This window comes from Cavia porcellus, unplaced genomic scaffold (assembly GCF_034190915.1).
Source record: "Cavia porcellus strain 051 isolate PalLab524CR breed Dunkin Hartley unplaced genomic scaffold, mCavPor4.1 scaffold_28, whole genome shotgun sequence".
NCBI lineage: Eukaryota > Metazoa > Chordata > Mammalia > Rodentia > Caviidae > Cavia > Cavia porcellus.
The window spans coordinates 40,098,613-40,114,574 of record NW_026947511.1 but is presented as its reverse complement, the minus strand read 5'-3'; the positions used below and the strand labels follow the sequence as shown (position 1 = coordinate 40,114,574).

At 54.3% G+C, this 15,962-nt stretch overlaps 4 protein-coding genes across 8 annotated transcripts in view; 1 reads left to right on the top strand and 3 right to left on the bottom strand.

Moving 5' to 3' along the window:
• Nucleotides 1–25: 25 nt before the first annotated feature.
• Lrrc73 (leucine rich repeat containing 73) lies at nt 26–3,014 on the bottom strand. Its single transcript, XM_003473844.5, has 6 exons — nt 2,316–3,014; nt 1,627–1,787; nt 1,250–1,372; nt 825–925; nt 478–700; nt 26–342 (listed from the first exon to the last, which is right to left on the bottom strand). The coding sequence occupies exons 1-6, from the start codon at nt 2,585–2,587 to the stop codon at nt 272–274; spliced, it is 951 nt and encodes a 316-aa protein (XP_003473892.1). The 5' UTR covers nt 2,588–3,014; the 3' UTR covers nt 26–271.
• A 480-nt stretch (nt 3,015–3,494) lies between these two features.
• Yipf3 (Yip1 domain family member 3) lies at nt 3,495–8,164 on the bottom strand. Of its 2 annotated transcripts, XM_003473843.5 has the most exons (9): nt 7,917–8,159; nt 7,147–7,344; nt 6,864–6,970; nt 5,720–5,765; nt 5,517–5,609; nt 5,231–5,362; nt 4,968–5,081; nt 4,685–4,808; nt 3,495–4,592 (listed from the first exon to the last, which is right to left on the bottom strand). In XM_003473843.5, the coding sequence occupies exons 1-9, from the start codon at nt 7,995–7,997 to the stop codon at nt 4,444–4,446; spliced, it is 1,044 nt and encodes a 347-aa protein (XP_003473891.1). In that variant the 5' UTR covers nt 7,998–8,159; the 3' UTR covers nt 3,495–4,443. The 2 variants fall into 2 exon arrangements, with proteins under 2 accessions (XP_003473891.1, XP_063094890.1); XM_063238820.1 differs by lacking the exon at nt 4,685–4,808 and having other exon boundaries at nt 7,917–8,164.
• Nucleotides 8,165–8,230: 66 nt separating this feature from the next.
• Nucleotides 8,231–12,149, top strand: Polr1c (RNA polymerase I and III subunit C). The gene is made up of 9 exons (XM_003473842.5): nt 8,231–8,368; nt 8,488–8,559; nt 9,992–10,099; nt 10,312–10,444; nt 10,879–10,998; nt 11,083–11,235; nt 11,400–11,549; nt 11,665–11,781; nt 11,862–12,149. The coding sequence occupies exons 1-9, from the start codon at nt 8,300–8,302 to the stop codon at nt 11,978–11,980; spliced, it is 1,041 nt and encodes a 346-aa protein (XP_003473890.1). The 5' UTR covers nt 8,231–8,299; the 3' UTR covers nt 11,981–12,149.
• Nucleotides 12,150–12,625: 476 nt separating this feature from the next.
• Xpo5 (exportin 5) overlaps nt 12,626–15,962 on the bottom strand; it is a 38,902-nt gene continuing 35,565 nt past the window's right edge. For all 4 annotated transcript variants that reach the window (XM_063238811.1, XM_063238812.1, XM_063238809.1 and 1 more), the window contains exons 27-32: nt 15,782–15,844; nt 15,052–15,134; nt 14,815–14,922; nt 14,553–14,690; nt 14,220–14,384; nt 12,626–14,070 (exon numbers count right to left, since the gene is read on the bottom strand). In XM_063238811.1, coding sequence (XP_063094881.1) covers nt 13,933–14,070; nt 14,220–14,384; nt 14,553–14,690; nt 14,815–14,922; nt 15,052–15,134; nt 15,782–15,844 — 695 coding nt within the window. In that variant the 3' untranslated portion in view covers nt 12,626–13,932. The remainder of the gene's footprint in view (nt 14,071–14,219; nt 14,385–14,552; nt 14,691–14,814; nt 14,923–15,051; nt 15,135–15,781; nt 15,845–15,962) is intronic.

The window sequence follows — 15,962 nt, the reverse complement described above, 5'->3', positions numbered from 1 at the left end:
GCCACCCCTAGCGACCAGCCTCACACCAAGTTGTAGATTTTATAAAATCTCTTCCGAGCCAGCGGGTTATAGCCAGAGCTGCTGACAAGTCCAGAGTGTTGCCCTGGGCTCTAGGGCCTCCAAAACTGTTGTCAGCCACAGCTTCCCACACTACCAGGAGCTGCCAGAGCCCTGGGGCCATCCCTCCCAAGTCACAGGGTCTGTCCCTGCCATCCAGGGAAGGAGCTGGGAACAGAAAAACATAATGACATGCAGAAACCCAGGTGGAGAGTCACATCTCGGTCTCAGCCAGCAGACTGTCCCCCAGTCCTGATGTCATTAGCACCATCTGGGAGCTGGCATCTGTGGAGGGGTACAGGGTATTGAGACCAGCATGTTTGCCTCTGTGGGGACACAGGTGAGAGTTGTCTATTCCCCATCCACCTTCCTTTTCTTGACTCCTCCACACCTGGCTCCAACCACTCCTCTGGTTCTTACCAGCGGGGCACATCCAGGAGCTGCTGCCCCTCGCATGGGCAGCAGGTTCCCTCCCTCGTTCCCATTCCTGGGTGTCGCCAGTCCCTCCAGCCACTTCCTCCTCTTCCTCGCCCTCAGAGAGAAGGTCACAGATCTGCTGCTGCAGCTCGGGACTGATACTGTTCTCGGCCAACACCAGGCTCCGCAAGGCTGTTGGGTAATTTTCCACCATGTCCAGCAGGGTCTGGGGTGAATGGGTGGGAAAGGTGAACGCACATAATCGTGGCAGGTCTTTGGATTCTACCCCCGCTTCCCCCCAGGTGTGTCCATTCCACCCTCTGCTTGTCCTAAGCATCGAGAACTCTCACCTGAGCAGACTGGTTGGTAAGCCCTGTGCCCTCCAAGTCTAGGACCTCTAGGGTACGGCTGGAGGCCACAGCCACAGCCAGCATTCCTGCCACGTGGTCACCTGGGGAGACAGCACACACGCACACACACTGACCTGCATTCATGCCCTTTACTCCACTTTGCGCTTAGTCTCCCCAGCACCCTAACCACCTTTGACTCCACCCCTGGCTCTTAGACCTTGGCTGTTGGTAGGTGGTGGGGATGGGACTGGAACTGGGGTGCTGGCTGGTGCTCTGATCTGCCTGATGGTCACCTGATGGTCCATATAGGACAAGTTGCCTCCTGACCCTGCCTGGGCCCTCACTTCTCTTCCTTTCACCGTGTGGGGTTCCCATGGCAATGGTGTCCCCAGGTTCTTGACAGGTAGGTGGGGCATGAGCCTTACCCAGGGGGTTGTAGTCCAGATTGAGAACTCGGACCTGGGAGCTGTGGGCCACAGCGATGGCCAGGCGGCTCCAGCCCTTGGGGGTGATACCAGGATTGGCGCTCAGTGTCAGCTCTTTCAGGCCTGGGCAGCAGCACAGCAAGAAGCCAGAGCAGGGAGGGTCAGAGCCTACTCTAGCCCTTCCCCACCCTGTGCCTCTGGGACGCTGTCAATGACTGGGAGCCACCCCACCTCACCCACAGAGCTCCAGAGCTTCTAAGGACCTTCAATCTCCAGATCGATTCATTCCCCCCCCCCTTTTCCTGGACGTTCTTGCTCCTTCCCAGAAGGGACTCTGCACTTAGCTTCCATCCAGGCCACCCCAATGTCCTGCTCACCAGACTTGGCCCCATCTGGGGGGAGGAGGCCACAGATGAGGTTGATGGCTTCATCACCCAGCATGCAGTCCCCTAGGTCCAGAGCCACGAGGGCAGGGTGGAGGGCCAGGGCTGGGTTCAGTAGGGCCAGCCCAGCATCTGTCAGCGGGCTCCCATGCAGGCTGCGGGGAGGCAGGAGGGCAGTTACTCGGCACCCAGCCTTCCAGTAGAAAATAGATGCCTCCTCTGAGAGGCCCCAGAGGAGGTGGGATGAACACTCTGGTTTCTTAAGAATACTGAAGAAGAGGAATCTTTCTGGGGCGAGGACTGGGATCCGGGGTATTGCAGAAAGCAGCAGAGAAGGGGGCGTGCTGGTGGTGCCCTGGAATTTTCCAGTGGGCACAATGGTAGGGACAGGACTCTAGTACCGGGGTGGGGGCGGGGTTCCTTTTTGGGAATCGAGGTGCAGCCCTGGCTAAGTAAAGGAGGGTGGTAAGACGGGAAAGGCGGACAGGCCCTGCTAGGAAGAAATGGCCACCTTGGCCACCTCGTGGGGCTGGAGGAAACCCAGAAACCAGACAAGCCTTGGAGGGTGTGGTGGAGACGCGGGTAAGGTTGCAAGGTCAGTCTGAAAGGTACGGAGGGACAGGTGGCAAGGGAGCACGCGGAGGGCACGGTGCCCGGAATCCCCTGGTGAAGGGCGCACTCACAAGAGGGACTGGATGGAGCGGTTGGTCCTCAGCGCCTCCGCCAGCTGTTTGATGCGGCTGGGACTGGACACGACCCCCAGGTTAAGGTTGAGCTGCGCCAGGGACGTGGCCCCGGCTAGGGCCCGGCAGATGCGGCCGAAGTCGCGGTCGCAGAGGCGGCAGCCACGCAGGGAGAGCAGGCGTACGGCGTTGTCACGCAGGCCGCGGCAGATGTCCCGCACCTCGGCGCCTGACAGCGGCTCCCCTGAAATCTGGATGGAGCTGGGCAGCATCGTACCCAGGGCTGGGCCGCGGGAGCCCAGGCGGGGGCGGAGCGGGCCGGGGAAGAACGCCGGGACCCCGCGCGGGACGATGTGGGACGCCAAAGGCGCGGGCCGGGGCCGGAAGGCGCTGCCCCGCGATTGTCGTAGTCTCTCGTAGTTGCGGAGGCGGCGGCCCGGGGGCGGCGGCTGGGGCCAGGCCCCTGCTCAGAGGCCGCACCGACCCCCGCTCTCCGGCCCGGCTCCCCCGGCCGCCCCGGCCCGGCGCGCGTCTCGCGGGGACAGCCCAAGGCTGGCGGCGCGGCTGCTCGGCTTCAGCTCTTGCGCTGGAGCGGGCGGCGGGTTTCCATGGCAACGGGTCGCGTCACCGCCGCTCGCCCCGCCTCTCCCTACTGGGCCATGCGGCCCTTGAGACTGCGCACACCACGGGGCACGGGCAGAGAGATGCCCTTCCCGGGACCACGCCGAGCCAGACAGCAGGTGGGAAGAGAGGGAAGGGGCCTAGGACAGGCGGGACCAAGAGGGCGCAACGGGGGCGCGGCGCATGAAGGGGGTGTGTGACGCTGGGGCAGGCTGCGCTCTCCGTGCCGCGCCCACCCCGGCGCTTGAAGGCCTCGCCTCTCCGCCTCCAGCGCGTCCCTCTGGAGGTTGTAGGTCCCGGGCCCTTTAATCTGCGCCGCGCCTCCCCCTTAAACCCCCTTCTCCCCAAGCCTGTGACGCGCGACGCCGCGTACGCGGGGATTCCGCCAGTGCTTCCCCATTCCCCTGGCGGCTGCAAGGTCTCCACAGCCTGGGGGCGGACCGCAGGCTCAGGGGCCGCGGGTGGTGCCCACGGATGCCTTTAGCGCCTCCAGGAACAGCCACCCCGCGGCTGCGGGGAAGGGGCCCGGCATACCGACAGCAGTGGGCAAACTCTGGGTAACGGAAAATGAAGGGCGCAGCTCTGGGCACCTTTATTGAGAAGTAAAGATGCTGATGACAGGCTTAGCAGCCACAGGCTATTTTGAAAGAGTAAATTTGTGTTTTGTGCCAGGCTCTTGGTAAATTGCCTGGGTTGAGCTTGAACTCCTACTTCAGCCTCTTAAATGTTGGGTTTTTAGGTACCGGCCACCTGGCTTGAATTTTCAATCAGCTTCTTAATGGGAGCTGATCGAAGGTAGTGGGTGGTGCAATGCTAGGGCGCTCCTGTGAGAAGGCCAGAAGAGAAAGCCAATGGGGGCAGGCCCAGGTAAAGCTAGGGGCAAGTCAAGTTGGATTCAGATGTGAGCTCCATGGGAAAATTTGCTCGGTGGTGGCGCAGCTGCACCAGGTCCTCATACTGGGGTTCGATCTGGAAGTTTTGTCCAGTCCATACTGAAAGTGCAGGCAGTGGAGACTCACGGCGGGTGCATTCTTCCTCAGGCCTGCGCTTTGCTCCACAGGTCACATATGCTCTGTCCTTGGGCAGGTTCCACAAAGTCACTGCCATCTAAGTGGTCTGGCCTCTCCCACCTTCTTGCCAGAGTGAGGGGATAAAGAAAGGACCTGGCATGTTACCTCTGTGTGTGGAGGCAGATGACAGGGAGATCACTGGTACAGGACCTGCAGTTCCAGGCTCAAGCCGTGCTTTAATTACCAAGTTTATAATTAGTGACATGGAAGGAGGTTCAGGGTGCTGACCCACTTTCCACACTGGCTCCAGAGCCTGGCAGTCCTGGCCGGGAGTTCCCCGCCTTGTGCCTTTCAGCAGCCTGGAAACATGTCATGGAGGCACCTAAGTCAGTACAGCTCAGTGATGGCTGCAGACCCCAACAGAGACACAGTCCTGTCCTTTAATCTTCTTCTGCTCCAAAACTGGGGTGACAGGGCTGGCCATGAATTTTAGGTGGTCAGTGTGACTGCAGTGACACCACGAGAGCCTTGGCTGTGGCATTGAGTACGGTGGCGGGAAGCCTGGCAGCAGGGAGCACACCGGGGATGTCCCTGGGGACTCTCTGCATGGGCGGGATGTTGGGGCCCTCCAGCGTGTCCAGGATCCCTGCCAGGAGGTAGTGGGAAGGGGGAGGTGAATGAATGCAGCCCCGACCTGGGTACCCCTCTGTTGCCCCACATGGCCCTCATGCCACTTACCCTCTACCACTTTGTGGTAGGCAAAGTGCAGATACAGCAGGAAGAGCATGTGCAGGGCAGCCAGGGTGCCACACAGGAGCAGCCTCTGGGTGGGGCCCACGGTCCGAGACACCAGCACTGCCACCTAGGACCACAGGACACAGCTCGAAGGGCCAGAGTCAGTGGAGGAGTGAGGAAGGACTGACCCTCCCACCCGAAGAAAAGTCTGTAGTGGTGGCCTCTGCTTAGAACTCCTGCAGGTGCACAGCGTAGGCTCCCCCATGGGAGGACAGCACCCACTTACCATGCGCAGGGTAGACAGCCCCCCCACCAGCAGCCAGAAGAGGTAGAATAGGGCGTGGAGGTGGATGTTGTAGGTGATGAACAGAACAATGCAGTGTCCAAAGAGTCCATAGCCCTGGGAAGAGGGTGGCGGGGAGGAAAATCACTGGGCTGGGCCAGCCTACCGCTCACCCAGCCCCTGGGAAATACATGGCCGCTGGTTGCTCCTCCCACCCTCTGGCCAGGGGCTCCTGGACAGAGGCAGACCAATGCCTGGCTCCTTACCAGGAGTGCCAACATCTGAAGCATGGTGATCTGGGCGTTGCACAGGTAGGCGAGGAAGTAAATGAAGGACGAGACGCCCAGCCAGTAGCCAAAGCAGGTGCCAATGGCTGTGCCCATCAGAGTGCCCTCCCGCTGTGGGGTGAAGGCTTTGTTAGCCCTGGGAGGCGTCAATCCCAGCCTCACTTGCCAAGGGCCTTCTGTAAGGGCTGCCTGTCTCACTCTACCATCTTGTCTTTGGGCAGCTTTTGACCTACTTTAACCACCCCCCAGCCTCTGGCCCGCTTACGATAATGGTGTCAGACGTCTTCATCCCATGCAGAAGGATGGCGACCAGCGTGAAGACCAGCATAAGAGGGCCATAGAGCTCCCCTGCGATTTTCTGTCAAGATACCAACTCCTTTAGGCCAGAGGGTGTGATGCTTTTTTCTACCTTCCCAGACTTGGTGTGGTACTCCCCCAACCCCACAGCCACACCTCACCCCCAGTCACCTGGGGGAAGTTGACCATCTTGATGGGGATCATGGACTCCAGTAGCCTAGGAGAGAAGAGGAGAGGAGAGGTGGCCATTATCTATGTGACCTGATCTCTTCCTTCAGATGGGCTGACCTCAGCAGAGGGACCCAGAACTCAGAGCTAGAATGTAAAGTCTTTCCTAAGTGACTACCTGGGTTTTTAGCTGCTATTACTTCCTCCGGGAAGCCAGCTCTGTCCCACAAACCAGCCTGCTTGGACTCAGGTGTCCCTTGTGTGAGCCTCTGCTTAGAACCACAGGAGTTCTTTAACTGCACTCAATAGAAAAGCCCCCATCTTTCTATCTGTCTTCACCACTGAATCAAGCACCATGAAGAGAGTGCCTGGCTCTGGGTATTGGATTAAAACTGGCTAAAGGATAAACAAAAAGCCAAGCTAAGCCTAAGGCCCCGCACACTCCTTCCCCTGGCAGTACTGGAGAGAGAACGCAGGGCCTCCCACATGCCGGGCAAGTACTCTACCACTGGGTTATATCCCCAAGTCTTTTGAGACTGGGTCTCACTAAGTTGCCTGGACAGGCTTTGTCCTCCTGGCCTCAGCCTCACAAGCAGCTGGGACTATAGGTGTGGACTACCCCACTCAGCTAAACCCACCTTTCCAGAAGCCATTTCATAGCTATCCCCTACTGTGTTAGTTCTGAGCCTCTTGGTACCAGGAGTGAAAATGCAAAGATGGGACAGCCTGTGTTTGAGGGGCTGCTGGTTTCCAGGGAGACAGACACAGCAATAAGAACACACCCAGTGCTAAAGTGCCAGCTGTTGGAGGAAAGAACAAACAGGGTGGGCTGAGGAATGCAGAACAAAGTAAGTTCCTTGTGACCTAGGAACTTTTGTTTTTGGGCTATACACAAGATCCTGTCTTGTATACAGCCCAGGGTGGCCTTGAATTTACAACACTCAGGCCCAGTCTGAGCTAGGTTTTGTGAGCAGTGTGCTAGGTGCAAAGAGGAGGAAGGCAATGTGTCACTGCCTCGTAGTGTTCGCTGACAGCACAGAGAGGGTGCTGGGTAAGAGGGCAGCCCCCAGAGTAGGGGCTCAGTATCTAGTCTGGATGAAGCACCAGGTGTCAGAAGAGAAACTTCTGGCAGGAGAAGGATCCTTACCTGCTTCGCACCTGGGCAGGCTCCACATCAAAGTAAGGTCTCAGGATGTCAATGTTGGCATACAAACTGAAGGCTCTGGATGCTTGTCTCTTTCCTGCCTGCCACATCTGAAAGAAGAGTGGGGTAGGAATTATGAGGCTTTTGGTTCCAGCACCTACTGCTTGTTTTCTGTTGGATTTCTACATAGTTCTAACGGGAGAGCCTGGGATAAAGCGCACCGACTCAGAACACGGAATATGCCTAGGTTTACTTTCCCATCTGCCAAAGGCTCAGCTTTGCTTACCTGATCAGCCACCTGCCGGCTCAGCTGTCCCTTAAAGCCTTTCATGCCCAGGAACTCCCCGTCCTCCTCATCTGCAGCAGCCGCATCAGCATCTACCTCTTCCTCACGGAGTCGCTGATGCAGCTCACCCATGTCTTCAAAGCTGGAGCCTGAGGTGTCATCCATGTTCTCCATGTCAATCACAGCTGAGCCCCCACCCTGTGGAGACAATAGCTCCTATAGTGCCTTTCGGTTGTATCCATTAAATCTCTTCATCCCTGGACTTGGGGCTTTGTTCTTGTAGAGGACATGGCTTGAAATCACCACTGATCACACCCCCCCCCCAACATTCCCCTCATTTACTCTCGAAGCCCTTGGCTGTCAGCTCTGGGACTCTTGTGGCCCAGGAAACTTGCTGCTTGTCTTCATGTGTCTCTGCTTCCTTTCCGATCAGACCCTCAGAGGGCTGCAGAAACGTCCATTCCTTTTGTCTTTCCCAAGCCCGGGACAAAACCATTCGCACAGTGTCAATAGATCCCACTCCCCGCCCACCACCACGCCCGACCCAGACAGATCTCCTAACTTGTCCCAAAGATGACAAGGTTCTCCCAGCGCGTCCCGTGGGTCCGCGGCCCTCCGGCTGGAGCATAACCCAGCCCTTTTGGATCGGCACTAGGCCCTGAGTCGTGTGAGGGCACCTGGAAGGTAGGCCCAGGGGAAGGACAGTGGACGACACTTCAGGGCGACTTCGGTACCAGGGGTGCTGGCAGCCAGAGCTTTGGGGCCATTACCTGGATATTTTCTTCGAATCCACCCCATTCTGGACCAGCCCCGCTTCGGGTCCCGCCGCCCGGCACGGCTGTAGTCGCCATGTCCCTCAAGGGTTCCCGTCGCTGAAGCTCACGCGAGCCTCGCGCGCCTAAAAGGAGCCGGCAAGGGGGTGGACCGGGGCAAGAGACAGTATCCGAGCGAGGTAGTATCTACCGGACCTCCAAGGCGAAAACCCGGATGTTTGGCCCAGACTGACTTCCGGAAGCTGTGGACGTGGCCGGGGCGGACACAGGGTCTCGCGATATTTCCAACGTGAGGAGGCGGAGCGTTGCTACGGTTACGGAGGTAGGCTGGTAGGAAGGAAGTGAGCGAGTGAGGACTCGGTCTCGCGGAGCGATTGAAGATGGCGGCTTCCCAGGCTGTGGAGGAGATGCGGAACCGCGTGGTTCTGGGGGAGTTTGGGGTTCGCAACGTAAGGGCATGTCGGGGAAAGATTGAGACCGGAACAGGGTTGGTTGGGGTGGGGATCAGAATGAGGATGGGGCTGGGCCCCACTGCCCTTTGCTGGAGAGGTTTCTGTCTTTGCCCTAGGTTCATACCACGGACTTTCCTGGTAACTATTCGGGTTACGACGATGCCTGGGACCAGGATCGCTTCGAGAAGGTGGGTGGGGCCGGACCGCATGATCTAAGCAGCCTGTGCCACAAACTGCTCCTGAGGTCGTCCCGATAAAGTTAATTGAGCCGTTTCCTGGGCGCTCCGTGGAGAGGCCAAGTTAGTTTTTGCAAAAAAACAAAAACAAAAACTTAGCTTTGGGAAGTAGCATTCGTAAACGAGTGATTACTGTAAGCGTGGCAAAGGCAGTTGATAGGGATCTAGACGGCGGGGATAGCGTAGGGGATCATCCTGCAGACAGAGGCTTGCAGTTTTAGACAGGCAGAGGGTAGAGATATGTAAAATTTTGTGGAGTTGACATCTGAATGAGTCTTTGAACAATGAGTAAAATTTGAGAGCAGTAAAGAGGAGTAAGAACAGGAGTTAGCTGTGTGAGGTGTCCCCAGCAGCTCGGTGTCGCTGGCATGTTGCGGAGCCAGCATGAGTGGTCGCAGAATCAAGCGTGTCTTGGGCCCTGTAGGTGACAGAGCGTTAGCAGTTTTTAAGGAGCACGACCCCACTGCAGTTGTGTTGGCTGGGAGGCCATGGGTTTGAAGATTATACCTGACAAAGCAAATCTATTAGGTTATATACGGTGCTGAGATTGAAGGCCAGAACTGAGACTATGGTGTCAGGGGATGGCAAGTAAATTTTCAGTTGCTTTTGCTAAGGGTTGAGGCTGGGATTGTAAAATTGCTTGGGGACCTGCTGTGATGAATGATATTCCCATTTACTAGTAAAGGGGACTTGATCAGGGAACAGGGATGATGGTGCAGTTTCCTGTCTAGTGGGCTATTAGTGTTTGAAAGGAGATCTGAAGTGAAAGATGATTTTGTGTGTTGCCAGTAGCAGTAGTTATGGATGAGGGAGACAGCCAGAATCTAGAAAAAATTTAACATTTAGGAGGTGGGTATAGTGAATTTAGGACTCATTAGAGAAGGAACAGACCAGGACTGGTGTTCAGAAACAGCAGGTAATAAAGAGCTTGGAAAAGGAGAGATTTTTGCTGGGTGTGGTTGTGGATTCTTGTAATTCCAGCACTTAGAAGGCTGAGACAGGAGGATTGCCATGAATTTGAGACTAGCCTGGGCTGTGTACTTAGTTAGGGCCAAGCTGAACTATATGATGAGACCCTATTAAGAAAACAAAAAAAAGCAGGTATGGTGTGCACTGGGAGGCCGAGGCAGGAAGACTGCTGAGTACCAGGCCAGTCTGGCCTAGAAAATGAGTTCAAGGCCAGCCTGAACTGCATAGTGAAATCCTGTCTCAAAAAAACAAAGCAAAGGAGGACAAAGAACATCTTAATAAAGGTCATATGTGCAGAGGGAAGTTTTTGAATGAGAGGAAGTTAGTATTTTGAAATGTGCAGAACTGTTGTGGAGAGGATTTTTGATCACACAGAGAAGCAGATGTCATGTTTTACTGTTTTTCTTGTCTCTAGAACTTCCGTGTAGATGTGGTACATATGGATGAAAACTCATTGGAGTTTGACATGGTGGGAATCGATGCAGCAATTGCCAATGCTTTCCGGCGAATTCTTTTAGCAGAGGTATAGCAGGGGTGGAGATGTACACCAGCACCTTGCTCATAAAATGTTTCAAGCTGTCCCTTCCCCTTATTTTCTCTAGAACTTTACTAAGCTTTTCTTCCCCTTTGTAGACTTTTTATTAATCATCTTTCTCAGAAGGGGTCCCTATCTTGGGCAGCAGCCAGGTGGAGTCTGGTGGGTTTTGGCCCATGGGTCACTGTTTTCTTGAACAGGTACCAACAATGGCTGTGGAAAAGGTCTTGGTGTACAACAACACATCCATTGTCCAGGATGAGATCCTTGCGCACCGTCTGGGGCTCATTCCTATTCATGCTGATCCTCGGCTTTTTGAATTTCGGAATGAAGGTGAGTGGCTTAAAATGAATTTTTGTTTTAGATAAGGTCTAGCTGTAGAGTTCAGGGCGGCCTTAAACTCACTACGTACCCCAGGCTGGCCTCGAACTTGCAGCACTTTTCCTGCCTTCAGCCTCCTGAGTGCTGGGATTACAGGTGTGTGCCACCATGCCCAGCAAAGAAAATGAGGAACGAGTGTGTCTTCAAGTACATTCTATAATCAGACGGCCTGGGTTTAGGTCCTAGACTGACCACTGGGTGATGTAGGATAGGTTATTCTTTTTTGGTCCATCAGCTTGTTTTGTGTGAGAATGCTTGCCCTAACCTTCCTAAGTTTGTCAGAAAGATTGAGAAAATGTAAAGCTGTGTATGTAAGAAAATGTATTGCCTGCCTCTCAAATGTTACTAGTTCCTTCAGAAGCTGCCATTCTCCATTTTTTGTGCAGGAGATGAAGAAGGCACAGAGATAGACACACTGCAATTCCGGCTGCAGGTCAGGTGCACCCGGAACCCCCATGCTGCTAAAGATTCCTCGGATCCCAACGAACTCTATGTGAACCACAAGGGTGAGCAGCAGGTTAGGAAGAGGGCTCATGTGCTGATGGGGGCTGGTTTTTAGAATGGGGCCATCCTACACATTTTTCCTGCAGTGTACACCAGGCACATGACATGGGTCCCCTTGGGGAATCAGGCTGATGTTTTCCCGGAGGGCACGATCCGGCCAGTGCACGATGACATCCTCATTGCCCAGCTGCGGCCCGGCCAGGAGATTGACCTGCTTATGCACTGTGTCAAGGGCATTGGTGAGAACTGTGAGCCCACCCAGAGAGGGGGAGCGGGGGCAGGCTTGTGGTTTGATTTGAAGTATGGCAAAGGAACTCAGTGGATGTTGCTAACAGGTAGAAAGCAGATGGGTTTGTATCACCAGGGTGAACAAAGGTTCCTATGAGCTGATTCCTCTGTCCAGGCAAAGATCATGCCAAGTTTTCTCCAGTGGCAACAGCCAGTTACAGGCTTCTGCCGGATATCACCCTGCTTGAGCCTGTGGAAGGCGAGGCTGCAGAGGAGCTCAGCTACTGCTTCTCACCTGGTGTTATTGAGGTACAGGAAGTCCAAGGTATGGCATGGGCCATGGTGCCTATGGGACCTAACATGTTTTGTTTTAAGATGGCAGGGATATAAAAGCTCTAGGCTCCTAACAGAAGAAATGTGATATGCTTTGTTTTCATTAGGTAAGAAGGTGGCCCGAGTTGCTAATCCCAGGCTGGACACCTTCAGCAGGGAAGTCTTCCGGCATGAGAAGCTGAAGAAAGCTGTGCGGCTCGCCCGTGTCCGGGATCATTACATTTGTGAGTAGATCAGGGTTGGGTGTGTCGGGACTGGAGAGCTCTCTGGTGCTGTCTGGCTGAAGTGTCCTTCTGGTCCCCAGTTTCTGTGGAATCAACAGGAGTGTTGCCACCAGATGTACTGGTGAGCGAAGCCATCAAAGTGCTGATGGGGAAGTGCCAGAGGTTCCTAGATGAGCTGGATGCCGTGCAGATGGACTGAGGCTGGGATTGGCTGCCTCTGATGGTTCCAGGGGACTGCTAGACCCATGGGACTACAGGTCCAATTTCAGTTTTTGGTCAAATCAATACATTTTGTTAAATGTGCCACAGAATGAGACTTCTAATGCCTTTGTAAGGCCCTTAATGTAAATAAATCTGTCCAAAACTTCTTTTGAGACTGTTTCCAGATTTGACATTTAGCAGTAGGCATTGGGTTTGCTGCAGGTGAGGGCGTAGATCCTTCTAACCCTTTGAGAAAAAAGCCAGACTGAGGTGGTCTGGCAGCATAGCCACACCCCTTAGGAAGATACAGGAGCAGCCAGAGTACATGTTCCATCTCACCTATTTGCAGGAAAGGTTGGGTAGGAAGAAGGGTTTTCACTGCAGTCCCAAGCCATGCACATTGACAGCTTCACATCACAGAGAAAGAGCAGCAGCTTCCTCTGCAGGCTGTTGGCCAGCCCAGGAGGTACCGAGAGCCTGGGGGGTTAGGCTGTCTCCTAACCAGTGTACCATTTTAGCACGCTTCACTCCAAGTCAGCCAGGCACAGGTCCTCACCTTCCATGGCAGGACGCCACCCTTGAGCAGGCAACCAGGACTGCAACTCTGGTTTCAGGCCTTGTTTGAAAAAGGCGGATGAGGCCCTTTCTGTATGAAACAGATTTTTACTGACATGCAGATGTGCTTTAGAGTTAACATTTCTACAAAAAGTTTCTATAAACAATAGAAAATTTCTAGCATGAGGTCACAGGATGTTAAAAATATTACAACACAATAAATACTACACCCTCCACAGCCCCAATCAGAGAGGAGTAGGCAGTTATCAAGTATGGAGGGAAATACTCTGAGATCACCTTCATAATCAACAGACTCCTCAAACACTGCACAAGAAGCGGGCACGCGTGCAGCAGAGCTGGCACTGTTTTCCCAGTGTCTCTTCCCACCCATACTGTGCCGAAGCCTCTTAGCTGGATAGCAACTGGACGTAGACCTGTCCGGATGGTGCCCGGTCATCCCAGGGCGAGGTCCCATCTCCATGTTCCCTCTGCTCTGGGGCCTTCCAGTGACCTCTAGGGTGGACTCGGGACAGGTTGTGATGGGAAGGCAAAAACTTTTTCTTTTAGAATTGGTCCTTGAGACAAGTGACCAGGGACCTGAAAGGCCGTGAGAATTTTAAAGGCACCTGGACTCAGCTGGTCCTATGAGACCAATTGCTCTGCTAGCTGCTTATCACAAATGTAAGCCTAGTGGTCTTGGTTACCCTTGAGTGACAATAGTATCATCTGTGGCAGTCAGACCCAAGCAGACCCTCGGCTGGGGAAACCCATGAGGGTCATTTATGGAAGGGCAAAATACTGAGCGCTAGGGGGTCACAACCTGGTCCCTGCACGTCCTGCCCATACCCAGGTAAATGGTAGCCTATACCATGGATCCCATCAAATAACCCAAGTTCCTCAAAATGCAGATGAGAGAACTGGCTGAATTTAGTTGAGCACTTAGCACCTAAGGCAGACAAGCCACTGGGGTTGGGGAAAGGTCCCTGCTAGCCCAGTAGCTGGGGCTCAGCCCTTCCAAGCCCAGCTGGTCGCAGTGCTGGGCACAGCACCCCAGCTCCCATTCAGCACACGTATGTGGCTATATGGGTGCGGACAGGCCTGGGAGAAGGACCACTCTGCTCTAGCTTTTCTCAGGGAAGCCCAAACTACAAGCAGAATGGAACTAATCAGGAGATCACAACAAATTGATGTGTCTGTCCTGACTCCCTTTCCTGGTGCCTTAGAAGGATGCTGGCCCTACACAAGGCCCACTCTTCTCCCGCTCCAGACCTAGCTCTGGCTCCAGCTGACAATGGTGGACAGTGAGGTGGCAGTGCAAAAGGGGCCTAGAGATTAACTACAAGAAGGAAGAAGAGATGACGACAAAGGCCAAGGAAGGATGCCCAAAAACTTGATTCAGGGTTCAAAGATAGTGGCCAGGCTGCCCCCGTCATTGTCCAGCACCTCTGTCTCCATCATTGGCTTTGTTTTTTTGAAAAGTGAGGGGAGATTCTTAATATGTACTTCTTTTCGGAACTGTTCTCCCAAGGGTTTCTGTAGAAAGAAAAATAAGCATCAGTAGTTGGTCTGGGCAGTGGCTCAGACACCTCTGTGGTGATCACAGCTGGCTTCCATTTGCCACACAATCTAGGACAACCACGAGCAGCTGGTGGGGCCAGAGGACGATCCAGGGTAGCACCTACCCCAATACAGCCTGCGATGAGGCGTTTGAATTGGTCCTTCCGTCGCTTGTCAGCCACTTTCTGAAGGGAAGGGTTTAGCAATTTACAGTCAAACTGGTCCAGAGAGTCCTTCTGTATTTCTGGGATTTGCTCCATCACAGCTCTGATTTCCAGGTACCTGGGGCGCTGAGAAGTGTGGATAAATTCACTCGATGTAGGTTCAGGCCTTGATACCATTCCCATTCCGCCACACCACTGTAGGCAGCAGTAGCGACCTGGTGGATGTCAACTTGGGATAGGTGAGGACCCCGGAAGCTGAGCTTGGAGGCCGCAACCACCCCGGACCCCACTCACCAGTGCCTCATAGATCTGGAAGGCTAGGTGGACCAGGGAGGCCATGCAGCCGTCGTGTTGCCCGTGTGTTTGTAACCCTTTCAGCACGCTGGTGAAGAGCCATGTGACAGCATCAGCGAGCAGTGTCCCTGACAGAACCTGGGGACACAGCGGTGCTCAGACTGCAGGGGCTCTCTGAACACCCCATCACCCTGACTCTCCCAGCTGATGCAGTCAGTGAGTGTGACCTTCTATGAGGGTCATTGGAGTGGGAAAAGCATACTTGTTTGAGGAGAGGCCAGCAGAGCTGTGTGGTTGTCCTTTGGCAGGACAGAGTGTCCTTCCAGGCCAGGGAATTGAAGGCTGTAATTAACAGCGCTGTGCAGACATCCTACATAGGAAAGGAAGGATTATAGTGGAAAATTTGCAGTTTTCTGTTACACATCGGGAGCTGGAGTTTTAATAGATAAATGGAAAAATAATATCAATGGGAGTTTTATTTCTCTTGTCTCCTACCTACCTCATGCTTCATCAGACATTTGCCCAGGTCGGTAAGCTCTGCCATGGCAGATGGGGTCACTTCAGTGGCCATCATCTCTTCATCTGAAGGCAGAGTGGAATGTCAAGTCCTGGGCTTTCATACATAAAGGAGGCCTATCCTAGGGTGGAGCCATCCCAGGCAGGTGGTGCTGGGCAGCACTGGGACAGCAGCAGGCGCACAAACGTGTGCATGCACACGCACACACACCTGGGGGCCCAGGCCTGGGGCAGACCTCCTCAAGTTTTATTGCACTGGACACGTGGGAAATGGGAAACTGGGCAGCACGGTAAGCTGCAGACACTCGGGACTTTCGATGCTGAACAGCAATGTGTGTGCCACTATGAAAAGAGCTGATCTAGTCACCGAGAATATAAAAGGAAAAGGACAGAGCCCCTGCCCAGTTGGGAGACTGCATTCTACTGAGAATGGGTGGATTGTGATATTTGATGAGTTATCACTGAAGACCTAGAAGTGGAAACACTGGAGCAGAGACCTGAATGAAGCAAGCAGATAGACCCTGCAGAGCTGGAAGCAAATCAGTTTAGATAAAGTAAGCAAGTGCTAAGGTTCTGCAGTAGAACCCTGGAAGTATAGTGAGAAGGCTGGCACGACAGCAGCTACAGGGTCACCACTCATTCTTGCTAGCCAGCTAAGCAAGGTTTCTGCAGAAGCAGAGCCAACCTCTGGGCCAGGTAATGGGCTCACTCACCTTCTCCATCTGCAGGCGGAGCAGCACTGTGGTCTGCACTCTTCTTCGCCACACAGCAAACCGCTATAGTAAGAAAATACAAGGTTCCTGGGTGAAGTGGGCAGTCAGTATCACCACTGCCTGACACCACCTCAGGAGATGACCTCAGTCTCCACCAGGGAGCAGTGGGGAACTGTTAGGA

Excerpts from the sequence above, each read along its gene's own strand:
- Lrrc73 (XM_003473844.5), bottom strand. The coding sequence starts at position 2,587 with ATGCTGCCCAGCTCCATCCAGATTTCAGGGGAGCCGCTGTCAGGCGCC. Across the intron at positions 1,788-2,315 it reads CGCTCCATCCAGTCCCTCTT|CCTGCATGGGAGCCCGCTGA; the intron begins GTGAGTGCGCCC and ends GCCTCCCCGCAG. Across the intron at positions 701-824 it reads TTACCAACCAGTCTGCTCAG|ACCCTGCTGGACATGGTGGA; the intron begins GTGAGAGTTCTC and ends CATTCACCCCAG.
- Yipf3 (XM_003473843.5), bottom strand. The coding sequence starts at position 7,997 with ATGGCGACTACAGCCGTGCCGGGCGGCGGGACCCGAAGCGGGGCTGGT. Across the intron at positions 6,971-7,146 it reads GCCGGCAGGTGGCTGATCAG|ATGTGGCAGGCAGGAAAGAG; the intron begins GTAAGCAAAGCT and ends CTCTTCTTTCAG. Across the intron at positions 4,593-4,684 it reads CTACCACAAAGTGGTAGAGG|GGATCCTGGACACGCTGGAG; the intron begins GTAAGTGGCATG and ends ACCTCCTGGCAG.
- Polr1c (XM_003473842.5), top strand. The coding sequence starts at position 8,300 with ATGGCGGCTTCCCAGGCTGTGGAGGAGATGCGGAACCGCGTGGTTCTG. Across the intron at positions 10,100-10,311 it reads GGCGAATTCTTTTAGCAGAG|GTACCAACAATGGCTGTGGA; the intron begins GTATAGCAGGGG and ends TTTCTTGAACAG. Across the intron at positions 10,999-11,082 it reads ACTCTATGTGAACCACAAGG|TGTACACCAGGCACATGACA; the intron begins GTGAGCAGCAGG and ends TTTTTCCTGCAG.